This window comes from Argiope bruennichi, chromosome 4, assembly GCF_947563725.1.
Source record: "Argiope bruennichi chromosome 4, qqArgBrue1.1, whole genome shotgun sequence".
Lineage (NCBI taxonomy): Eukaryota > Metazoa > Arthropoda > Arachnida > Araneae > Araneidae > Argiope > Argiope bruennichi.
The window spans coordinates 101,509,993-101,534,273 of NC_079154.1; the positions used below are offsets into that span (position 1 = coordinate 101,509,993).

The 24,281-nt window shown below is 29.5% G+C and overlaps 1 protein-coding gene across 1 annotated transcript; it reads right to left on the minus strand.

The window, feature by feature from the left end:
- Positions 1 to 10: 10 nt before the first annotated feature.
- Positions 11 to 14,939, minus strand: LOC129966388 (dynactin subunit 1-like). The gene is made up of 3 exons (XM_056080811.1): positions 14,423 to 14,939; positions 5,931 to 7,577; positions 11 to 75 (listed from the first exon to the last, which is right to left on the minus strand). Exons 1-3 carry the CDS (start codon positions 14,937 to 14,939, stop codon positions 11 to 13), a joined length of 2,229 nt encoding a protein of 742 aa, XP_055936786.1.
- Positions 14,940 to 24,281: the final 9,342 nt, after the last annotated feature.

Genomic DNA, 24,281 nt, shown 5'->3' on the forward strand with positions numbered 1-24,281 from the left:
ATACTAACTGTCAGAAGTTAGTGTTGTAAGGGACTGGTTCTCGATAGCTCAGAAGTTTCGTGAAAATTGCATAATCTGAGTAAGAGAATGGCAACAGTTATAAGACAACAAGGCTAATGCATTTTTTTGACCAGCATGGGGTTTAGGGCATGATAAACCAAAATTCTTTGGCCATCTTCGCTTATCTACAAGGAGGTCCTCTAGTTTCAGATATAGTGAAAGCTGACTGTATCCAGGCTTTTCTCTTTGATATGGTGGTATTCTACGAATTCATATCGAAACAGTTATTTTCTTTATCATTTCTTTGAATTTTAAGCTAAGGTAAACAAGGATGTTAATTGATTTTTAAAACATGAAAATAACAATGCACTTTAATATTTGATTTTTTTTTTTTTCATTTTTATAGTTAATAAAAATATTAACTACTTTGCAAAGCGCGAAAAAAAATCCCTTTTAGAATTTTTTTTTTCAATTTGAATAAGAATTTAGATTATTTTGGGAAACAACAGAATAAAAATCTTTGTTAACACTTATTACCATTTTTTTTTCTATTTTAAACATTCTTAATAAAGTTATAAATTTTTCTTTTTTTTTTAAGAATTGTTCACATTTATCTCTGTTGCCAAAAACTTGGTTTGTTTTATAAACATTTCCTATAAATGAATCGCTGGATAAAAAAAAAATGACTTTATTAAAATTATGGAACAAACAATAGAGATTTATAGCTTAAACATATCCAACAATTTTAAAACAAATTTCTTCAAAATTAGATACAGTATGAAATATATTTAATTCACTTCTCCGGACATTCGGGTAATGCAATTTTACATTTTCATCGTGTCATGCCAGTTTCTTTTTAAGCAAGTACGCAACAATACAATCACAACAGTAGAGATAGTACAGAATTTATTTTTGAATGGTTTTCTAGACTGTTTTTTATAAAATATTTTTATTCAGTTTTAACTTTTGGATTTCTTACAATTAAGCACTGTTTGCAAACTATGTATTACTCATAATGATACAAAAAATATTAAGAATAATTTGTAATATTTATTAGTATTAAGATTTTATGATGAATAACTGAAAATCAATAAAAAAAGAAGTTACATAAATTAAAAATAAATACATTTTTTCATAATTTTAATGAGCAATAATTTGTTCTGGAATATATGACATATTAAACAGACATCTTTAGAGACATTAAACAGACATTTAATCTCAACCAAAAACAAAACTTTTTCATATTTTCTTTAAATAACATTATTTCTCATCTTTTAATTCGTTGTCTAGAAACTATTAAAATTTCTGAATACCTACTTAACTTTCAGAAAAGCTTATAAAAGCAGCTTGCTTATCAATTTTACCCACAGCCTTCAGCCGATTTAGACATTTTGCAATCCTAGGCAGTGCAAATTATAGGGCCTATCTTTTACTAGGATGGTCAATTTAATTTCGCATTTCGGCACATTTTTTGAAAATTAATAATTTATTTTAATATTTTTACTTTCTCCTGTACGAAGTTACAAAGAGAAAGTATTGTGAACATCAAAAAATTTGAACCCGAAATTTCGGATTCGAGAAATACATTTTGCCGTTATTTCGGTTTGTCGGTCTGTAACAATGGTAAATCAAGGAAGCTCAGAACACAAAGATGTAATTTGGTAAACAGTCTTTACATCAAATTTGTAGATTTGCATCAAGATTTGAACAAAATGCTTTCAGAAGAAATCTGTCTGTTGACTGTTCGAATATAAATTAACAAGATAATTACAAAACGAAAAGAGCTAGATCAATAAAATTTAGTAGATAGATTTAACATCAAAAGTGTAGATATTTATCGAATTTGGAGCAACGGACTTAGGCAGCCTAATCTGCCTAATTCAAAACCTGGCACTATAGTATTCCAATAATAAGACAGTCATACTAAGAAGATTGGTTAAGATTTCATTAATATGAAAAAATCATTTTTGAAATTTTCCCGTAAAAGTTGAAAGAAAGAAAGAAATGAGAAATTTCTTATCGAATCAGATAAGCAAGAAATTTCTATCTAAGCGTCGTATCATATCAGACAGAAATTTATGACAGACATTTATTTTTTTACTGTTTGAAAACATGATCAGCTAATAAAATCTGGGATTAAATATTAATTCAAGATTATTACAAGTAATTATTTAATTATTACTTGTTTATTTAAATTTATGATTACATCACATCAGTAAACAGTTATATTTATTTTAATCTAAAAATTGTTTCATAGTGATTTTATATATCAAATATCATCTAAATATTAACAAACCTGATTATTTTTAATGTTAATAGCAAGCTAATTTAATTAAACAAAAGAATGTTTTAAAACTAATAAGGAATGAAGATTGAGATTCACAAGCTGGAATTGGAATTGTGTTGTGAAATTAATTCAAAGCAAAATAAGAACATTTATTCTGAGTAGCAAAATAACGAACTGTGATTGCATAAAATGAGACGAATATAAACTTTTCTTTTCGTGCATATGATTCCACTTTTCTGTTACCATGACATCAGTCATCACAAAAATTTGCATTGTCACTGAATATTGATTACAAAACCGTAACCAAATATTAGCTTCAGATCTTGATACGTTGTAGCTAATTCGAAGCAATCAGCTTCGCTAGTTACCGCTCAGTTAGAATTTGTCGCCAACATTTAGCAATAATGTAGCAATTTAATATAAACAATAACCAAATGTTGATGCCAAAACTCAGAGCATTAACGTTGGAATCGTGTTTACGGAAAACACATTGTCATCATTTGAGCATGTGGAACTAGTTTGACTGCATGTAGAACATGTCAAATCAACTACACCAAATTAATTTTGAATTAATTGTGCGTTATGCAAAAGGAAAAGCTTACATGACAACGCAGAGTTAGATGCGAAATGTCGTCTTTTTTCGCATGACAGTTACCTCATTAATTCACGCCAGTATTAAATTGAATCGTTATTTTTATATAGTTAAAATATATATACAACACAATTTACTTTTAACGGCTGGATATTATTTGTAAATTGTGTGATGTGACATGCACGATAGAAAAAATCACTCAAAATGCATTTCATAGTAGACCGTTTGACTGAAAGTGTCAGATTTGGTAATTTGTTATGTCTTGAGTAGTAAATGCCCACATAAAAGAAAAAAAATTTAAACTTTAACTACATTTTGAATTAAAAATCAATCAAATCCTAACGATTTTCTTATTTAATTTCAAGGCATATTATTAAACGAAAACTATTTTCTTATATCGCATTTTTTTTAAAAAGTTAAAGTTTCAGTAACTCCCATTTTTCTGTTATAATTTTTTTCTATTAATTAAACAGATTATTGAAAATTATATTTAAACACAATTTTATAACAGTGTCTTTTTACTTTCTATTGTACGTAAAACAGAGAGAGTATAAAAATCGTCAAAAATTTCAAACTCGAGATTTTGACGAATTTTCTCGTTTTAGGCCGCTCTGAGTTCTAAATACATTTTTGGACAATGTCAGTCTGTCTGTATGGGACAAAGATAACTGATAAACGTTTTGAGGCAGACGGTTGAAATTTGGTATTTTTGTTTTCGCTCCAAATTTTCAAATTTCTATAAAATTTTGATTAAAATTTATTTAGTGGAAGTACGTCTGTTCGGCTGTTCTAATATAAGTTAATACTATAATTACAAAAGGGATAGAGTAAGATACATAAAATTCAGTACACAAAGGCAACATCTATAGTATAGACACCTGTCAGATTGTACTTTCAGAAATGCGATAATTCAGAAACTCTGTGACTTAAATATATAAAATTTGGTATGGAATGTTGCGACTACAAGTGCAGTTTTGTGTCATTTTTATTTCATACGGTTGAGAAATGCGAATCTGAAACGTAAATTCGATTTATGGGTACTATTAACGGTATGCCAGGAATTAATCGCCAAATAACTCGCCAAGGATGACATAATAGATTCACTAAAATTGTTAAAATCATACAAAAAAATATTCTTCAATTATTGTACACTAATGCCATGTAAGGCGTTCTCTGGCATGACAAGCTTATTAGAGAGAGTGTGAGAAAGTTTCGGAGAAACACTTTAAATATGAACATGCGCAAAAAAAAACATCAAGTTTGTCAAAAATCAGTATGAATATTTTAAAAGTTTTCGTACTATTAAACAAAATAAAAATGGAATAAAATTTTCAGTTTCTTACACTCTAGATTCAATTATTTTTTTAAATACAATTCAAGATACTAAAATTTTTCAACGTGATGATAGCTTTTAGTATATTTTTATCATGTAAAAAATCATAACGCACGAAATATAACGGTTGATACAAATGAGATCAAATCATAAAACATTATCATGCTATGATGTTTCTGATTAGTATTCGAATTGTCCCTTTTTTAAGCTGCTGCAGTGAAAGTGTAAAAAGGGTGGGTAGTGTAAAAGGTAAATAAATAAGAACATTTTGTCATCAAATTTTTCAGTAAAAAAGAGGATTTTATTTTATTTAAAACGATTTTCATTTTTAAAATCATGTATTTCAGTTTCCAGATTCTGTATTCTCATTTGAATGTCCTTTTTAAAAAGTTCACGTTGTATCAGCGGTGAATATTTGAAACTCTTGTAATTATTTTTCTCGGAACTGATGTCGACCACTGTGGGTAAAATTATTTTCATCAAGTCATCAGAGACTTTATTCAAGGACTTCTGGAACATAATAATCTTATGAACGTCTGGATGATAACGCTTACGCTTTGGAAGTAATTTTAATGGTGTCAAATATGAGAGCTGATTTTGCATACGTTCCATTTGTAGTTGATGTAGTTTGAATTTAAAAAAGTGTGCTGAACATTCCATATCGTGTAATTTTAAAGAGAGAATTGTTGATTTTTCATTTTGTATTATTTCATCGCTATTTTCTTCTGTTTGGGAGCTTTTTTCTATCGTTTGTTTAGTGATTTGGGTTTCTTTGATTTGCTGAAGATTTTTGTTTGATAAATTTTTTTCAAAGAAAAATGCTTTTCTTTGAAGTTCATTAATCCATTTTTCTTCCTGTGCCTTTTTTTCTTTTATCCAAGATACAAAAATCGAACTAGTAACAGGGTCACATGTTTCCAAACTTTCCACCGCCTGAATCAAATTCTTAAGGTGTTGAATTTCCATTGATATTTGGTCCAGTTTTTTCAGAACTTTAAGTAAAAATATTGAATAAATTTTTTCATATCTGTCGCAAATTCTGTTGCAAAATTTAACATACCTTTCCATAAGTCTCATTAATTCAAACAGCATGTGCTTCAAACGACTAACACTGTCTTCATTATTAAATGTCTTCTGAAACTCCTTACTGACAGTCACACGTTTAAGTGAATAAGTTATATCTTTAATTAAGGCGCTGCATCGAAATTCTATATTCTTGAGCTTTACATTTTCAGGGTGTTTTAAAGATGCTTTGGTAAGCATGGAATATTCTTCAATACATTTAACACATACAAAAATCTTTTTTAAAAGATATTCCATATTAATAATTCTTCTTTTGTGTTCGGGGCAAAATTTAAGATTAAACATGGTATGCAGCATATTTATTGTGTTATCCAGAATTTTCATATTTTGAGGGGTATCAAGATCATTTCTACAAAATAAATTTAAATAGTGATCGATTTCTCTCTGTTTTATATTTAGAATTTCGTAGAAGGCACCTGAAGACAGAAAATTTTGTATGCTTCCATTATCTAACGAAACTTCATAAGTTTGCAACAGTTCTTGCAAGGTAAGTACTTTTAAAAGAAAATGCGTTTGAAATATTAATACCTGCAACTGATTTTGTACAGAAGGAAATGAATGTTTAAAATCGCTAGAAATGATGTATTTTTGAAAAAGGTTTAGTTTCTGAATCACTTTAAATAGTAATAATTTGCCTTGCAGTGCTAAGTGCTCATTTCTACCAAAAAAGTTTTCTGGCAAGTACATTTCCAAATATTTAACTTGTTGTTGAAAAGTTTGGTTCTCGATATCTAAATTGTCATCTTTTACTAAATGCTGCAAAGTCATTTTGTTTTCACGATGGAACTGTAGCTTTAAATTCTCGGCTTCCATAACTGCTAGCTTCCTCTCCTGAGTAACTGTTTGAACTTTTAATTCCAATAAATCATTTCTCATTCTAAGATCGTAAACCAAATGCCTATATTTCTCAAGTTCTTCTTTATAATCATTTACGAGATTTGTTGTCTTCAGAAGAGATTTTTCAGTTTGGTATACTTTTTGTTCCATAGCCTCTATCTCTTTCTCTCGCTCCAAATAACTCTCTTGGAGAATTTCTTCAATTTCATTACTTACTTCTATGGACTCTTCCATTATCTTCAAAGTCTCCACCAAAGCACCCATTTTATGCTCAAGAATCAAACTCCTTTCAGTTACTTCACAAACCAGTTCGTCTGCTTCCGTTAAGCCATCTATCGTCTCATGCATATCTGAAACATCTTGATTCAAAACATAGATAACATTCTGTAAATTTTCCTGCGATATTGCTAAATCTTTTAGTGCCGACATATTATTTTTTATTGTTTCTTCAGCTTCCAAAAGATTTTGGTGCTTTAAAATATACAATTTTCTAAGTTGTAATAAAGCATTGTAGAGTATTTTATTTTTATAATCCAACTGCTTCATGTAGTGAACAGTTGGAACTTTATTTTCACATTGAATTTCCATTTCTTCTTCTTTTATACTTAATTCAGTTTGTAAGATTTGACACGTAGTTGTAAGTTCTTGAAGATCAGCTTCCATTTGTTCAATTTTATGTTCTGCCATTTCTTTTTCAATAATCGATATTTCTGTTATTTGGTGTAATTGTTCCATTTTCTGTTCTAATGCTTTTGTTTTTCTATCCGATTCAGTCAAGTCTCGGTTCAGTTTGTTTATCTTTTTCTGCAGAGCATATGCATGTTTTTGATAGTAATCTAATTGTTCTTCTAAAGTTTCTTTGTCAGTTTTGTTCTTTTCAATTACTTTCCTTGCATATTTCAATTCTGTCTCTAATTTTTTTATTCTATGTTTCATTTTGGCTGCTTCCGCCTCTACCTCGTTGTCCAATGTTTGAGATTCGAGTTCTTGAAAATAGCAGATTTTCGAATTTAAACTTAATGAGTGTTTGGCTTGAATTACCACATTTTTTGTAGGCTCTGTATTTAGCAGAGAAGACTCTTTTTTCAAAACGGTTTCTTTTTTACAATTCGATTCTTTTTTTAGTTGAATCTTTGGTTTTAGAGGACATAACTGTGTATCGGAATTCATTTTTCTTGTCGTTAGAGCAGCATTTTTCTGTTTTCTTTTATCCTCTTGAAGTCGTAAGGAATTTTTAGTTTTCAGGTAGTTCGGATATCTCATTACATTCTTTATTTTGTCTTCCGTTTTCACTATTTTGATTTCATGTTGCGAGACTCTCCGCAGTTGGCAAGCTCTAACGAAAATGCCATGGTTCCTGGTGCACTTAAAGTACCTCACACCTTCAAAACTGCCATTGTTCCTTCCTTTTGGCTCATCTAAAATAACTCCAAAGCAGAGGTCATCTAAAAAATGAGTATGCCCGACAAAAGCTATTTTACCGGTTGCATTTTTACCTAAAATCAAAACTCTGTCTCCTATTGTAAAACTAGCCATATTTTGATTAAAGTTTGAATTTTTTTATTGTAACTAGATAACTATGGAGTAATTTTTATGGATTGCATAGGTATAAAAATATTGGGTACTGGTTAGGTAATGATTATTTACATTTTTAATATAAATCTGAAGTTGTTGCCAAATGGCATTTAAAATAAAATAAAATATTAAGTGCTAAATTCAAAGACTAATTTAAAGATCTTATTGTTTTTAAACTGTTTTAAGGAAAAGGAAGTAGGAAACCGCCTGTTAAAACTTAAGATTAGTGTTCCATTTCTCATATAGAATGGCTAAATCGTGTCAATCTTCCAAAAATTTTACCCAAAGTCTTAAATGGCTAAACGAAATAACAAAAGGTTTTTAAGGTTGGAATAAAAATTGCCGAGATTACTTTTGTAGAAAATCTCACCTCCCAAGACATTCAACTTCGGCGAAAGGACATTATTTTTATGTCGAGCCAACTATCTTAAAGAGGAAGTCTCAAATTATGCTGTTTTGGCAACATAATTTAATGATTGGAAACTTAGAGTTCGGTATTACAAACAAATGTCCATCAAATTTGAATTTTTTTTTCAGCTCGTAAAATGTCGCATTGTATTTAAGAAGATTGAATCCTATAACAGTTTTGACATCCATCATATAACGATAAGAAAAAGGTTTTCCATTTTCTTAAAAAAATAGTGCCATCCTCACGAGTCATATTTATTTGAATTTTCTACATCAATCCAAAGTTGGAACTATACATTCATTGCCAAATTTTTATATTCCTATTTCATTCTTTAAAAATGTATTGCACTTTTTGATGGTATGACATAAGCATGCGTTTCATAATGTTAAATATATCCTTATATAGTTATTTTTTTTTATCTTTTGACATCTGAGAATTTAGACAACAGATTGCTAATTATTTAAAATCTCATTTGAATAAGTTTTGTATTTAAAATAGGAAAGAAAAAACATTCAGTGTTTATTTAAAAAAATGAAACTTGCAAACTAGTATATAGAGTGAATCATTTTTATGACTAAAATGAATGAGTTTTTTGTTGAATTTTATGAAATGTTTTGCTAAATTAAATTTTGAGAAATTTTAAAATTGAGTTTTATGAATTTTTTTACTTTTATTATACGAACTGTTTTGTAAATTAAATTCCAAAGGTATCGAACAGTTGCAAAAATGTATGCGAAACAGTGATAACCTAGTAAGAGTAAAATGCTACTTAGTAAAGTAAACAAAGAATAATAATAAGTACTCAGTAAAGTAAAAGTGAAGAAAAAAATACTTTCCCATATATGTAGTACAGAGAAAGTATAGTAATCGTTGAAAAATTCAAATTCGATATTTTGACTTATCTCCACCTTTTAGACCTCACTGAGTTCGAGAAACTCATTTTTAGAAGATACCTATCTCTCTATTTGTAACAAAGTTGACTCAAAACCGTTTTGAGCTAGATGGATGAATTTTCGTATACGGTCTTTACACCAAATTAGTAGACTTTTATTAAATTTTAAGTAAAACCTATTCGGAGGAAATTGGTCTGTCTGGCTTTTCGAATATAAGTTAACAAGATTATTACAACATGATGATAAAACTCTGTACACAGATTTAGCATCTGCAGTGTAGACATCTGTCAAGTTTTCAATCAGATCCAATTACAGGTTGACTGTCTGTCGGCCTGTTCTTTCATAAACATACAAACATAATAATTCAAAAGCGAAGTGACTTAAATATATCAAATTTTGTGATTACAAGTTCAGCTTTTATCAAATTTTTGTTTTCATCGGTAAAGTTTAGTTATATTAACTTCCCGTTGTGAAACAACACTAGGCAATTTTAGAACGGACCTCATAATTTTGAACCGAGGTCAGATGACGAGGACGACACCTGAGTTGACACCCCTCTCTCCACACCACACCAGCGGAGGACGTTTGGTCTGACGGATTTAATGTGCAACAGACCCCCTTACATGACGGTTTTTCAGTGGAATTGGGTCACGAACCTGAAACCCTACTGCTCACAAGCCGAGACCTTACCACCAGGCCACCGCGGCCTTTTCATCGGTAAAGAAAAACATGTCTAAACACTAATTCGATTTTCTGATACTGCTAACGCATTTTAAGTATTAACCGCCGAATAACTCGCCAAGGTTGATACGATAGATTCAGTAAAAATGCTCAATTCACGTCTAAAATTAAAGCTATCTAAAGCGTTTTCTGGCATGACAGATTTATTAGAAAGTATGCGAAAAAGTTTTTCTCAAATCACTCCCGCTAGTTACTTTCTTGCATGCGGAAAATACAAAAAGAAATTATTATAATCGTGGGGGAAAAAATAAATTTTTAGAATTTGAAGAATTTTTACTTTTTAAACTTTTCGAGTCCCAAAATCACAATTTTGAGTTATGTCTCTTTGCCTGTTAACATGATAACTCGATAAAGCTTTGAGCTTTATTAAGAAGAAATTCGGTATATATATATAATTTACAATAAAATTGAAGATTTATGCAAAATATTGAGCAAAATGCATTAATAAGAAGTTTGTCTGTCCCAGAATACGCGAAATGGGTTAGCTACGAAACGTGAAGTTCTAAATGATTACAACCTAGCATCTAAAGTACATAGGTATGTAAACTGAGAGAAATCAAAAACGCATTGGCTTAAATAAATGAAATTTGGTATGTAATCTTGTTAGCTCATTAATGTATACAAGACAAGCGTAATGATTACTTTATATCCATGATCTAAAAATAGTATTAAACAAAATTTGTAGTTCATTATGTACAGACTGGGAGCAAGAGAGTTATATATGTTTAAAAAAACCGAAACAAATCAAAAACGCATTGGCTTAAATGAATGAAATTTGGTATGTGATGTTGTTAGATATATGTTGTTAGATAGTTTGGTATGTGATGTGATACAAGACGAGCGAAATGATTACTTTAGATCCATGATCTAAAAATAGTATGTAAACAATATTTGTAGTGCAGTATGTACCGACTGGGAGGAAGAGAGTTATATATGTTTTTTTAAAAAAACTGAGAGAAATCAAAAACGCATTGGCTTAAATGAATGAAATTTGGTATGTGATCTTGTTAGCTCATTAATGTATACAAGACGAGCGAAATGATTACTTTAGATCCATGATCTAAAAATAGTATGCAAACAATATTTATTATTCAGTGTGTACCGACTGGGAACAAGAGAGTTATATATGTTTAAAAAAAAACAATCTTAGATGAAGTCCAAATATTAAATAGTAGTATATTTATTTAGTTTCAAAATATTATTTTTCCAAGCTTATTTAAATATCTTTCCTAAGCACTTAAAATTTATTTTTATCATTAAAAAAAAACAACGGAAATACACACTATATTAAATTTAACTTACACATATATTTACGCAATGGGCTGCTTTTTTTTATTTAGTTTTATAATACAATGAAAAATATAGAATATTCATTCTGTACTTCGATTTTTATTTTCACCATTTAAATCTAATTTATATATATATATATATATATATATATATATATATATATATATATATATATATATATATATATATATATATATATATATATATATATATATATATATATATTTCTTGAATTTTAATATAAAGATCGCGTGCTTAAATTCACATTTACTTTCGAGTTTCTTTTTTGCACATAAATACAGATAAATAATAAAAACGAGTTCGTAAATTGTACAGACTAAGTCTATGGCAAAGGATACCGATGTGCTCTGATTGGTTTAAGCCTTGGTAACTTTTTGGCAATGTTTTGCACTCATAATAGTGTAGTTTTCGCTTATTTGGCTCAAACCTTGTACCTTTCATTAGTTTTATGGCAGATACGAGTGAATATCAACACGATCTAATTTTTATTAATATAACTGTTTTCTCTAAATATTACTAGTAATACTACTAATACTAATTAATAATAATAATAATAAATATTACTAATAATACTTGTAATACAAGTAATTAATGTTGTTTATGCAGAAAAGTATAAAAACTATATGAAAGTAATTACTCAACATATGATGCAGCAATTAAATAATTCTTATTTTTCTATGATTTTCGTTCTTTTATTAGATCATTTATGCAGTCATTGAAACTTGTTGTTGAACGTTTGTTACTTTCCCATCAACTACATATGGGGAGATGATTACTTAATGCCCAAAACGTATAAATATGTAAGCTTTAACGGAATATGTGATTTCGTAGCTAATTTTTTTAGTTATATCAAAATAATATTAAGAAGAAACAAACACAAAAAATATTTTTAATAAATTGTAATTTTTATATTTCCAGATTTTAGGTTTCAGGATTTGATCTTTTCTGCTGTATATGTGTTCCAGATTAATATTACATGTAAACCGTAAAAAATAGAAGGGCAGATACATTCACAAATTTTATAAATTTTTATAAAAATATATTTCGGTATGGCATCTTTTTGGCAAAACATTGCCGAAAAGATGCCAAGGCTTAAACCAATCAGAGCACGTCGGTATCCTTTGCCATAGACTTAGTCTGTACAATTTGCGAACTCGCATAATAAAACAGATAATGATTCTAATGATGGATTATCGATATAAACATTTTTAACAGCAATAATCTAATCATGGATTGAAAATTTTGGTGCCAAAATACTATTGCAAATATCTTATGACATATTTAAATCATCGTCATTACATACGCACACACAAATAGAAATCAGAGTGGGCACACGATGAGGAGATTCAGTTCTAAATTTGCTACGGTTCGAATTAAACAAATTTAAGTATCACAGTTCATCCGTCTAACAGAATCTGTTTTAGAATTATTATGTTCACACATGTATTCACGAGGATGTACAAAAGACTTCCCATGTTCAGACTGTCTCTGAAGTTTGATGGAAATCTGCAAGATTGGTGCGAAGACTGAATGTTAAATTTCACTCATCTAGCTTGCTGTGTTTAAAGGTAGCGAACTGCCAGAGCGATGTAATTTCAAAAATGTTTCCTAGCGTTTTTTAAAATGATTTAAGAGGTCAGAAATGCGGTGATTCATTGCAATCGCAAGGTTACTGGGGATGGGGCGGGGTTGAGATTGCAATCTTTTCTATGCATTGCATACTAGAGAAGAAATAGTTCTTTTTTTTCTGCCTATCACCTTTTTCAAGCGTTTTCGCAATGCAAGCTCAAAGGGGACGTAGTAACTGATCGTAGAACTGTGTTCACGTATCTTAAATCAGCAAGAGTTCTGTAAAACAACAACGGATTGCACCAATAAGTATTTCATCCTATGTAGATTTCCTTGAATCTCCTATTTCCAGAACTTCTTATTCTTCGTCATCAAGGCGACATTTTTTAGAGGGGGAGGATTTCCTTCATATGTTTCTTCATATTCTCGACATGATGAAGTAATCTTTAGGAATGAAGTAAGGAAAGGGGGGAGGGGGTGTAATACCGTCTAATAACAAAGTACGATTATTTGAGGTTTTACTATAAAATATTGAATTATAATTTTATATATCATTATTGTCTTATGAAGAGCCACTATTAACTGGTAGCATAATTATGCTATCAGAAGATTTTTGAAAATATGTAGCTCTTAATAAATAGACCCGAAGCAAAATGCCAGGATCGTAAGGAAAGGAATTTGTATCGTGTCCTTTCAACCATATTCGCCACAACAGTCACTAGACTTGAGCCCTATTGAGCACAATTGAGATGGAGTTGATCGTCGCAATAGACGATACACCATTGCTAGTAAAAAAACATGTACAATACAGTAAAAACAGGATGGCAGTACAAAATGCATGGTGAGATGGAACAGCTTTGATATAAGTCATTTTCGCCAAAAATATAAGTTATCGCCAAATTTTAACGAAATGGCAGAATGTGAAGCAAACGGCAGCAATAGCGTAACGGTAGCAAAAGCGACACCGAAAAATTGCGAACCTCGCAAGGCGCCAAATGATTGTATGTCAAAGCTTAGCCGGTTAGACATCAAGATCCGACGGAAAACCTTGTTTTATCAATTGTAAAAACAATACACGCAGTAACAGATTCCAAGGGAGGTCCTGCAAAGAACTAACTTGATATTTTGATCCATTAATTATGAATAAATGTAGTGTACATTCTTTGTATTTAGAGTTTTGTGATTATATAACATCGATTTTCGTACAATTTCATTAAATTTCAAAGAATGTTTTTTCTGTTATTTTCTTTAATTTGCATTAGTTTATGTCTGAGGAGTTAATTAACAATTAAAAAAATGCTGGTTTGTCTTAAATCGTTATGTTTCCATGGTTATATGCAGACTTTTGCGCTTTTATGGATATAAAAAAATATTGTAAAACAGATATTGTCAGCCATTTTGAGTGGCAACTTGGCATTGTTGGCATTCATTGGCGAGGTAAAGGGGTGCTGTAAACTAGATTTCAACCAATGTGCATACCATTAGGTTAGTTTTGCAAGAAAGCTGGCAACTACTTATACATGTTTAAATAACAAATTCAAATAAGAAATGTAAATGATGAAAATAAAAATTCATATGTGATCTCTTAATTTATTGCAATTAATGATAAAAAAATTTAAAGCATTAAAATGATTTAAAAAAATATTTAATAAAATTTAATTTTCAGAAAATGAATAGCTTTCCTTCTTCGTCGATTCTTTAAGAAGTTTCAACTTTCTATCCAAATTGAGAACATACTCTTTAACTTCATTTAATTCTCTAGCAGTCTTTGAAATCATGTCTCTAAATTCACTTCGACCTTCTTTTTCTCGTCGGGAAAATATATTTTCTGGGAAATTCGCCAGCGTCCCAGATAGTGCCTCGGATTCTTCTCCATGATTAAGTTTGGCATCTATTTCTGATAAGATAAAAGGCATTGAAGTGCTTTTCGGTGTTATATCTTCCCGTATTTTTTTCAGTAGGGTATTTTTCTTTGTGTAGCTGTTATGTTTTTCATTCGGTTTTGATAAACAGTCGTCCCTTAAGTAGTTTGGATAATGTTTGCGACAGTTTTTCTTTGGAACTTCTGATTCTGGTGGTACAAAACTTATCTTCCTTACTTGACATGGGCGAACGAAAGTTCCGTGATTCTTCCCACATTTAAAATACCGAATTCCTTCGTAGCTTCCGTTGTTTCTTCCAACTGGTTGGTCAAATATTATCCCTAACCAAAGACCATCTGAAAAATGAGTGTTTCCTATAAAAGCTATTGTACCTATACAGTTTTTTCCTACAATGGTTACTTTGTCATTAATCTGAAATTCATCCATTTAGTTGATTAAACGGCTGCCTATCACTTAGCTGAAAATTAAATTTAGAGATGAAATCTCATCTGCATCAATTATTATGATATTGCTGTAAATTAATTAATATGTTGCCAAAATATTTTAAATAATTATTTTAATATCTTGAAGTTAATGTTAGTAAAAATTTTATAACATCCATTAAATATTTGCTTTAATAAATATTTGCCTTAAAAATAATAAATTTATTGCCTTTAAAAGACTATTTTTTTAAAGCTTTAGCAACTCTATTTATATTATCTTTGTTCAAAATAAATTTAATTTTCCCAAAATGGCAACAAAAATAAGATATTCATAAAATATAGATAAAACTATGGAATTTAGGTTTTTATGATCTCCGCAATAAACGGAGATATTAGCTTCTTAAAATTAGTTCACAATGAAGAATAAACTTGTTTGAGAAAATTGCATTTCCGTCGTTTTAACTAAAAAAATATTTATTTTAAAACAATTTCAAAGAAACTTAAGCGTATGAAATATCAAAGAAAAAATACATTAACACAAGCAAAGCGGGGGAAAATGAAAACGCTCTATATCACAGTCACAGTTAATCTAATGCTTAAGTAATAATAATAATAATGTTAATAATGAAAACTTAGTAAAATGAAAAATTATACAACTTAAACAGTGAATGACGATAAATTATTCCAAAGAATGATATTTGAAGAACAGTATTAATACATTGTTCTACAATCATAAATTACCATTAAAAATTCGCAATCATTAAATTTTATTGATAAATTCATTGCCATTGGTTAATTCTTAGCTAAGAAGTTTTAGTAATTGCTTATTCATGTTTTTTTTTTTTGGTATATGATGAAATGGCGCGACTGAGAAACGTGAATCTCAGACAAAAAGGGGTGTTATCTGAGTATACTGAACCACAATTAGTTACAAGCTGATGTGCTTTAGTCAACGATCGATTAATTATTTCGTGTATTGTGGTTTAAGATGCAAGAGCCAAATTTGGCTCAACAGCGCCACATTGATGTTGGAATGAATGAAAACTAGCATTTCTGTCTTTCTTGCAAAATGAAGAACAGTCTTTGACCAGTTTCTCCTGAAAATCACACAGGAAGGGAGCTTGCCTCCATATATTGGAAAATAACAGCTTTTGTCATCAGCTAGTTCAACGGAATTATCGGTTGCATAAGATTTCAATTCATTCTCTTGAACGTAAAATTCGGTATTTTTCGTTTGTAACAGTGAGCAAAAAGCGTCAAGAAAAAAATTTCGCCAATTCGGCGATTTCCATTGGCAGCATGTGATTCGCACGTGATTTGATCTATATTTATACATATATTTGTTATATGTATATTTATGCACTTGAGAAATGTATCTGTATATTTATGCATTTGGCATTGTTGGCATCCATTAGCGAGGTAAAGGGGTGCTGTAAACTAGATTCCAACCAATGTGCACACCATTCGGTTAGTTTTGCAAGAAAGCTAGTAACTACTTATACATGTTTAAATAACAAATTCAAATAAGAAATGTAAATGACGAACAAAAAATTCATATGTAATCTCTTACTTTATTCCCATTAATGATAAAAAAAAATTTTGAAGCATGAAAATGGTTTTAAAAAATATTTTATAAAATTTAATTTTCCTTAAATAAATAGCTTTACTTCCTCCTCAATTCTTTAAGACGTATCACCTTTCCATCGGAAATGACAAAATACTCATTAATTTCATTTAAATCTCTAGCAGTCCGTGATATCATGTCATTAAATTCTCTTAGGCTCATTTTTTCTCGTCGAGAAACTATGTTCTGTGGGAAATTCATTACCGTCCCAGAGAGTGGCTCGGATTCTTCTTCATGATTATTACCATTACGTTTGGCATCTATTTCTGATAAGATAAAAGGCATTGAAGTGCTTTTCGGTTTTATATTTTCCCGTGTTCTTTTCAGTGGTGTATTTTTCTTTGTGTAGCTATTATGCTTTTCATTCTGTTTTGATAAACATTCATCCCTTAAGTAGTTTGGATAATGTTTGCGACAGTTTTTCTTTGGAACTTCTGATTCTGGTGGTACAAAACTTATCTTCCTTACTTGACATGGGCGAACGAAAGTTCCGTGATTCTTCCCACATTTAAAATACCGAATTCCTCCGAAGCTTCCGTTGCTTCTTCCAACTGGTTGGTCAAATATTATCCCTAACCAAAGACCATCTGAAAAATGAGTGTTTCCTATAAAAGCAATTGTACCTACACGATTTTTTCCTACAATGGTTACTTTGTCGTTAATCTGAAATTCATCCATTTAGTTGATTAAACGGCTTCCTATCACTTAGAAGAAAATTAAATTTAGAGATGAAATCTCATCTGCATCAATTATTATGATATTGCTGTAAATTTATTAATATATTGCCAAAATATTTTAAATAATTATTTTAATATGTTGAAGTTAATGTTAGTAAAAATTTTATAACATCCATTAAATATTTACTTTAATAATATGCCTTTAAAAGACTATTTTTTTAAAGATTTAGCAACTCTATTTATATTATCTTTGTTCAAAATAAATTTAATTTTCCCGAAATGGCAACAAAAAAAAGATATTCGTAAAATATTGATAAAACTATGGTGTTAGGATTTTTATGATCTCCGCAATAAATGGAGATATTAACTTCTTAAAATGCAGTTCACAATGAAGAATAAACTTGTTTGAGAAAATTGCATTTGCCATCAAACTTAATTTACTTTAATATGAATTTCCAAAATTTATAATCTTTATATTGATATCTCAAGGACTAAATTCTTAAATTTATTTTGGATTTTCGGTAGATTTCTACAAAATATCTGATGTGATAAATTGGTTGCAATATCAAACGATTAAGTAAAACAGAGCATTAATATAAAAAAGAATATAAATAAACCTCTTGACGTCATTACGATGTGAACTTACTGAAAGTACATATATGGCTTGAAATAACTATCGGATCTTTGTTTATATCAAAAGTCGCCAAAGGCAAAGCATTTAGATAGAAAATTTTCTAGTTGTTGTCGTTATTGTTTTCATAGGAATAACGTCGAGTTTACCATAACTGTAGTGATTAGAGGTTAGAACTTAAAACTAATTAAATTTCATTTTTTCAAATTTTCTATTTAATTGTTTCAGAATTTTAATTAATTTTAATTATAATCAAATTTTAAATCAAAATTTAATTGTTTCAAATTTTTTTCTACAGAAAATAAAAAGTTATTTAGTTCAAATATTTCCGAATAAAATAGACTGTTAAAACTCCTGTAAATGTTGCAAAAATAGGGAATAAAATGTAAAATAACTTCTTAGAAATTTTTGAAATCATATCTTTGGGTTCAGAGTTTTGTCTGGTAATCTCTTTTACTATAGAGTATTTAGATTCTTGTTGAAAAAATTGTTTTTCTAGACAAAGTTTCTTCTTATTGCCACCCAGTTTGATATTTTCTTCTGTTTGAAACAAAGGAATGCAAAAGCTTCTCAGTTTCATGTCTTCCCTTATTTTTTTCAACAGCATATTTTTCTTTGCATAGTTATTAAAATTTCCTTTCAATTTTGATGAAGAATTATCCCTTAAATAGTTTAGGTAACTTTTGAGAGACCTTTTCTTGAAATTTCTAATTTTGGCTGGCCGAAATAAATTTTCCTTATTTGGCATGGTTGAGCCAAAATTTCTCATTGATTTCCCTGTTATTATTGTGAATTTCATTCATCTGCTCAGTTAACTTTTTTCATTCATCTGCTCAATTATCTGAAAACTAAATTTAGAAATGCACCCATATATCTGTAACTTGTTTTGAAATGTCTCTAAAACTTATTGCAGTATTGCCAAAATCTTTTTAACTAATAATATAAAATTTTTTAGCTGTTGTCGCTAAAAATTTCAAAAACTCAGTTTAAAAATTTTTTTTAACACTGGATTTATACTCGGCCAGTTATAAGACGGCCAATAGCAGCACAGGCGTAGAAAGGCTGAAAAATTGTGTTCGGTCGATGGCAAGTCATTGTCCCGATGGGACAACAATATGCGGCTGTATTGTAATTTTTTTTTCTTATTGCGCATGCGTTTGTAGAATTTGGCGATTTTTTAGTGTAAAAAAATTGATCACTTATTCCGGCATTTTTTGCTGTTAGTTCTTTCTGATACGATGTTGTGTGCGTGTGTTTTCATTTTATTTGTTATTTTTTTCTATAGTCTTCCAAATTTAGGTATGCTGACCTTTCTTTTTATTTTACCATGTTTTTTGTGTAAATATCCATTATTTTTATACGATACGCAGTGAAAAAGAAAATTTCTGGAACGCCAAAAGAGGCAATTTATTGCCAAGCATGGAATGCCTGAATCTATTTTGTGAAATTGTGGCAGACATAAATCAGTCCTTTTCTGCGCATGCGATGCTTACTGGCCGTCTTATAACTGGCCGAGTGTAAACCCTGCATAATGATAAATGTGTCGATCACAGACGATTTTGTAAAGCTGTAGTTTCACTATTTACATTATTACTTTTATTTAAATTAAATATTACTTTTCAGGAATGAAAAGTAATATTTAATTTAAACAAAATAATAACACATCCAAGAATAATTAAAATTTGAAATATTTTTGGACGATTGTTCTGCAATCAGATTTTGCAAATAGATAATTATAATTTGAACTACCCTTAATTGCTTAAAAACCGGCTACTTAGTAGGTGATAGAATGACATGATTAAAAAGCACGAATGGTATGAAAAAAATTTGATTTCAATTAGCAGGGTTTGTTATGAAACATCTTTATCTAAAAATTGGGCAACCAACGATCTCCTTAGAAGCAAATTAAAGACTGTTGTCTGATAGGTTTGAGTTATTCACTATTTTCCTTGTAAAAGTCATACAAATGTTGTTTAGTTTTTCCTTTACTTCAGGAATGCAACCTACTTACTTAATATGTGCTAAAGCATAAACTTCAATTTCGCCATCATGTGTGATTAGTAAATTTTTTACAAATAATGATGAGTGGATGATGTGCTATTATCATACGATAGTATTTGCACATAACAGTTTTTCTGAATAATTAAATAAATTTGTATTTTTGAAATTACATAGCCGTCTAAATTTGTGATAAATTCCTTTCAATTTAAAAATAAGCATATCTCCGTAAGTTTTGCCGATAGAAACGTGAAACTTTTTGTGTGGTTTGGTTTGGTTATATTAACGTCCCGTTTGAAGCAACACTAGGGCTATCTTGGGACGGACCTCGTAATTTTGAACCGCGGTCAGATGACGAGGACGACACCTGAGCTGGCACCCACCTCTCCACACCACACCACACCAGCGGGAGGACGTTTGGTCAGGAAGGATTTAACGTGCAACAGACCCCCTTACACGACAGTTCTTCGGTGGAATCGAGTCACGAACCTGAAACCCTCCAGTTCCGTAGCCGAGACCTTACCACCAGGCCACCGCGGCCCCTTTTTGTGTGGATAAATAAACTTAAGTCAAACATTTTATTAATTGAAATTTTTTACACTATGGAGGACATATAAAAATTTAATTATTTTATCAATCTCCGCTGAATTTATAGTGTTTTCGTAATAATTTCCACCTTCTTTAATGAAATTTTGGAATTTTGAAGTACAGTACACTCCCGATTATCCGCGGAATTGGGTGGCGCTGCCGCCGCGGATAACAAAAATCGCGGATAATCCGAAAAAAGCTAAAAACGGGTATAGCAAAAAAGAAAACAGTCATTCCAACTTTGAAAAATCGTTTTATGTACAATAAAACGAAAAATAATAGCAGGAAATGTTTAACTAACGCTTACTATTTTAGTATATCACTGAAAACTAACCTAAAATGCATTTTGTTAATGAAAACAGAAAAGTGCTTTGTATTTACGAGAGGCGTCAAGGATGCACAGAAAAATTAATACATATGTACTGTTTTAATACTGTAATGTATTATTTAATTACAAAAGCATAACTGTAAAACTGCACCTTTTTGAAAAAATCAGTCAAAATAAAAATAAAAAAAATAAAAAAAAAACTTTGTGCGGTAGGCGCGGATAATCGGGAGTCTACTGCATATGCATCAGTGCAATATTTATAAAAAATAAAAGCTTTTTTCCACACTTTTGGAATATCCTATATATAAATATATTAAATGAAAATTTTCTCATGTTTTTTATCATATCAGCATATTAGATGAATGTATGAAAAAAAAAATTCAGATTCCAATCGCTTTTTTCATTTTTTAGTCAATTGACAACATTGTTCTTCAGTCTAAAGGTAGGTTTACACTCGACCAGATATAAGACGGCTAGTAAGACAACGCGTGCGCGAAAAGGGATTGATTTATATTTGTCACAATTTCATAAGATAGATTCAGGCATTCCATGCTTGGCTATAAATTGCCGTTTTGGAGTCCTTGAATTTTTCTTTTTCACGGAGTATCGATTAAAATGATAAATATTTACAGAAAGAAACATGGTAAAAAAAAAAAAGTCAACATACCTAAATTTGGAAGACTATAAAAAAAATGGCAAATAAAATGAAAAAAACACACACACACACAGCCTCGCATCAGAAAGAACTAAAAGCAAAAAATGTTGGAATTAATCAATGATAAGTGATCCATTTTTCCACACCAAAAAAACCCGCCAAATTCAATAAACGCATGCGTAGTAAGAAAAGAATACAATACAGTTGTACAAAGCTTGTTGTTGTGCCGTCGGGGCAAACACTTGCCATGAACCGAAAAGCATTTTTCAGCGTTTCTACGCATGCCGCTGCCTACTCGCTGAGTGTAAACCCACCTTAAAAATTTTCCCATTTCAACTATTTTTTTAATTTCAAATTTCTATGCGAAAATTGAAAAACTATAATGAAGAAAATTATCAGAAGTCTCGTAAAAATAATTCATTTTGTAAGAAATGGAGATATAATTGACATATGTGATTGCCTCAAATTATCTGATTCTCAAAGCAAATAGAATCATTTCACTGAGAAGCAGCTCAATTTCCCCCTCAAAAAACCAAAAATTTTTTGAAGAATTCATTTTACTTCTCATCAATACTATGCTTAATGTTATGTCATTAGACAAACGAAAAATGAAATTGAAAATAAATTTAATATCTTATTGTGGAAATGATTGTTTACATTTATTTTAATATTCTCAAATATTTATATCCATTTTAAATCTTTTTTGCTCTAGAGGAAGTTAACAAAGAATTAATCCGCCGTATTTAAACATTAACTAACACTAAATGATCCAAACCACCTTCAATGGAGTACGAGTACTGTGAAATACTCAAAATAGCCCACTTTGACCACAGGCAATAATTGGATGTAGTCACTCAAAGAGGTATAATAGTGCATCCACCATCTTCCAAAATATTATAAATCACAATGTGGAGACACACAAAATGAACTTCAATAATAATATTTAAAATCATATTTTTCCCTGAAATTTCATACTTTCTCATATTTTTTTAAATAATATTTTATTAGGGAAAACTGCTATTATTACTTTGGTTATTCCAATGGAATAACCAAATTCCAATGGAAGTATTTCCTAAGACTCTTCAGTAGATTCTTCGGTAAGCCTATGAAATGTCTTTATATACTTTTGCTATTAATTTCAACTTACTAGAAAACTGTTACTTAATGAACATATACGCCATTTTTCTGAAATAAACAGAGCAATATCATTGGCACTTCCTCCATTTTAAAATATTTAAATTCCTTTTGTGAAATATTTTTTTTGGAATTTATTAATTAACAGCTATTGAAAACCACCAGTCTTGTTTGATTTTTTAATTAAATTTCGGTAAAAGTGTTATGTGGAGCTTATGTGTACCTCTTTCTAAGTTGTATTGACTGAAATTCTTACAATTCATTTTTTTAGATTGCAAACTAGTGCATGCAAATTGATATGCTTTTTTTAAAATTAGCATTCCTGTTTTCCTTAAATTAGTTATAGTGTTTCATATTTAGTTTTTTTCCTTTTAAATAATCTCGTATGCCCATTAAAATAATTTGGTTTAATCAATTTCAGTTTTTAATTGCTCTTCATTTTATTAATTCTAAGAGAGCTTCATTAGCCTTATTAAATTCCGAGAAAACCTTATCGAAACAGTCTTGAATAACTTCACATTTAAATTTCTGCTGCAAGATAATACAGAATTTGATTTTTTAGATTAAAAATTGTGCTGCCATCTATTGTTTGGTACATAGACTAATTTTTTAATTTAAGCTACATTTAAAAAAAAACCATATTGCAGCGCATTTAAAATCTTCATTTTTTTTTTCTTACGTAAAAAACAAGTATTATCCTTACCAATCCTTGGATAAGAATACAGTTTTTATTTACTGCATATCCTCTGATATTCTATAAAAGCATATTTTTTTGTTCAGACTCCATTAATACTTTCAAATGTTAATCTGATTTTGTCATGATTCATCATGAAAAGTATATTTTCAAATATCCACCATTCAGAAAATCTGTACCAAATCTAACCTGCATTATTATTCTATAAAATTTTAAATAGAATTTTTTTAGATCGTAAATCGTGTTTAAGTATTCGATTTATCTAAATGTCACTTTTCATATGATTGCAATTTCTTTTTTATTTTCTGTTTTTATTTCTCAGTTCTTCGATATTTTGAAAAGGGGATAAGATTTGTATTTATTTTTGAAAAATAATACTGGCATGAATTAAATAACATTTTGGATATTACTTTTGGATACTCAAATTATATTTTCTTTTGATCTCAGCACGATCTTAAGATCGTGATAAAAATGTATGCTAATTTCTGAGATACGCTTCTTTTCCTTACAAGGTTATCTATGCAACGTTTAATCCTAATATTTTTTATGGTGAATATATTTTACTACCACAATTTCCATATTTCTAATAAAGGTAATAAATCTATAGCTGGAAAATAATAAGTCTAATATTAAACTCCAATGTTAAGAATTTTTAATATTCTTCCAGTAAAAATTAAGATTTTCGAATGAAAAAATAATTGTGCTTTGATTCGTTTAATAAAAATTAGTAATGTTCATGCTATTAGGAAATACAGTAATTAAATATCTCTAAAAAAATCAATATCTTTCAAAGTAGCCTAAAATACATGGTTAATATTTTGCTTTACAAATAACATTTTTTTTTACTTCTTAATAGTATAGAATTCTTTTAAATTGCAAAAAAATGTAATTCTTTGTAGATTCTTCAAACAGATTTTCTTCTTTTGAAAACTAGTGAATCTATTATTGTTTTTAGTTTTATCATCCTTGAATAATGTTTACCTAAAATTGAATTGTAACCATAATGTATCGTCCTTA

Bases quoted from the DNA above. Each gene is read 5' to 3' on its own strand.
- LOC129966388 (XM_056080811.1), bottom strand. From the start codon at position 14,939: ATGGATGAATTTCAGATTAATGACAAAGTAACCATTGTAGGAAAAAAC. The intron at 7,578-14,422 runs GTGAATTTAGAG...CTCATTTTTTAG, and splicing joins ACGAGAAAAAGAAGGTCGAA to ATGACCTCTGCTTTGGAGTT. The intron at 76-5,930 runs GCAAATTATTAC...TCTCTTACTCAG, and splicing joins TGAGCACTTAGCACTGCAAG to ATTATGCAATTTTCACGAAA.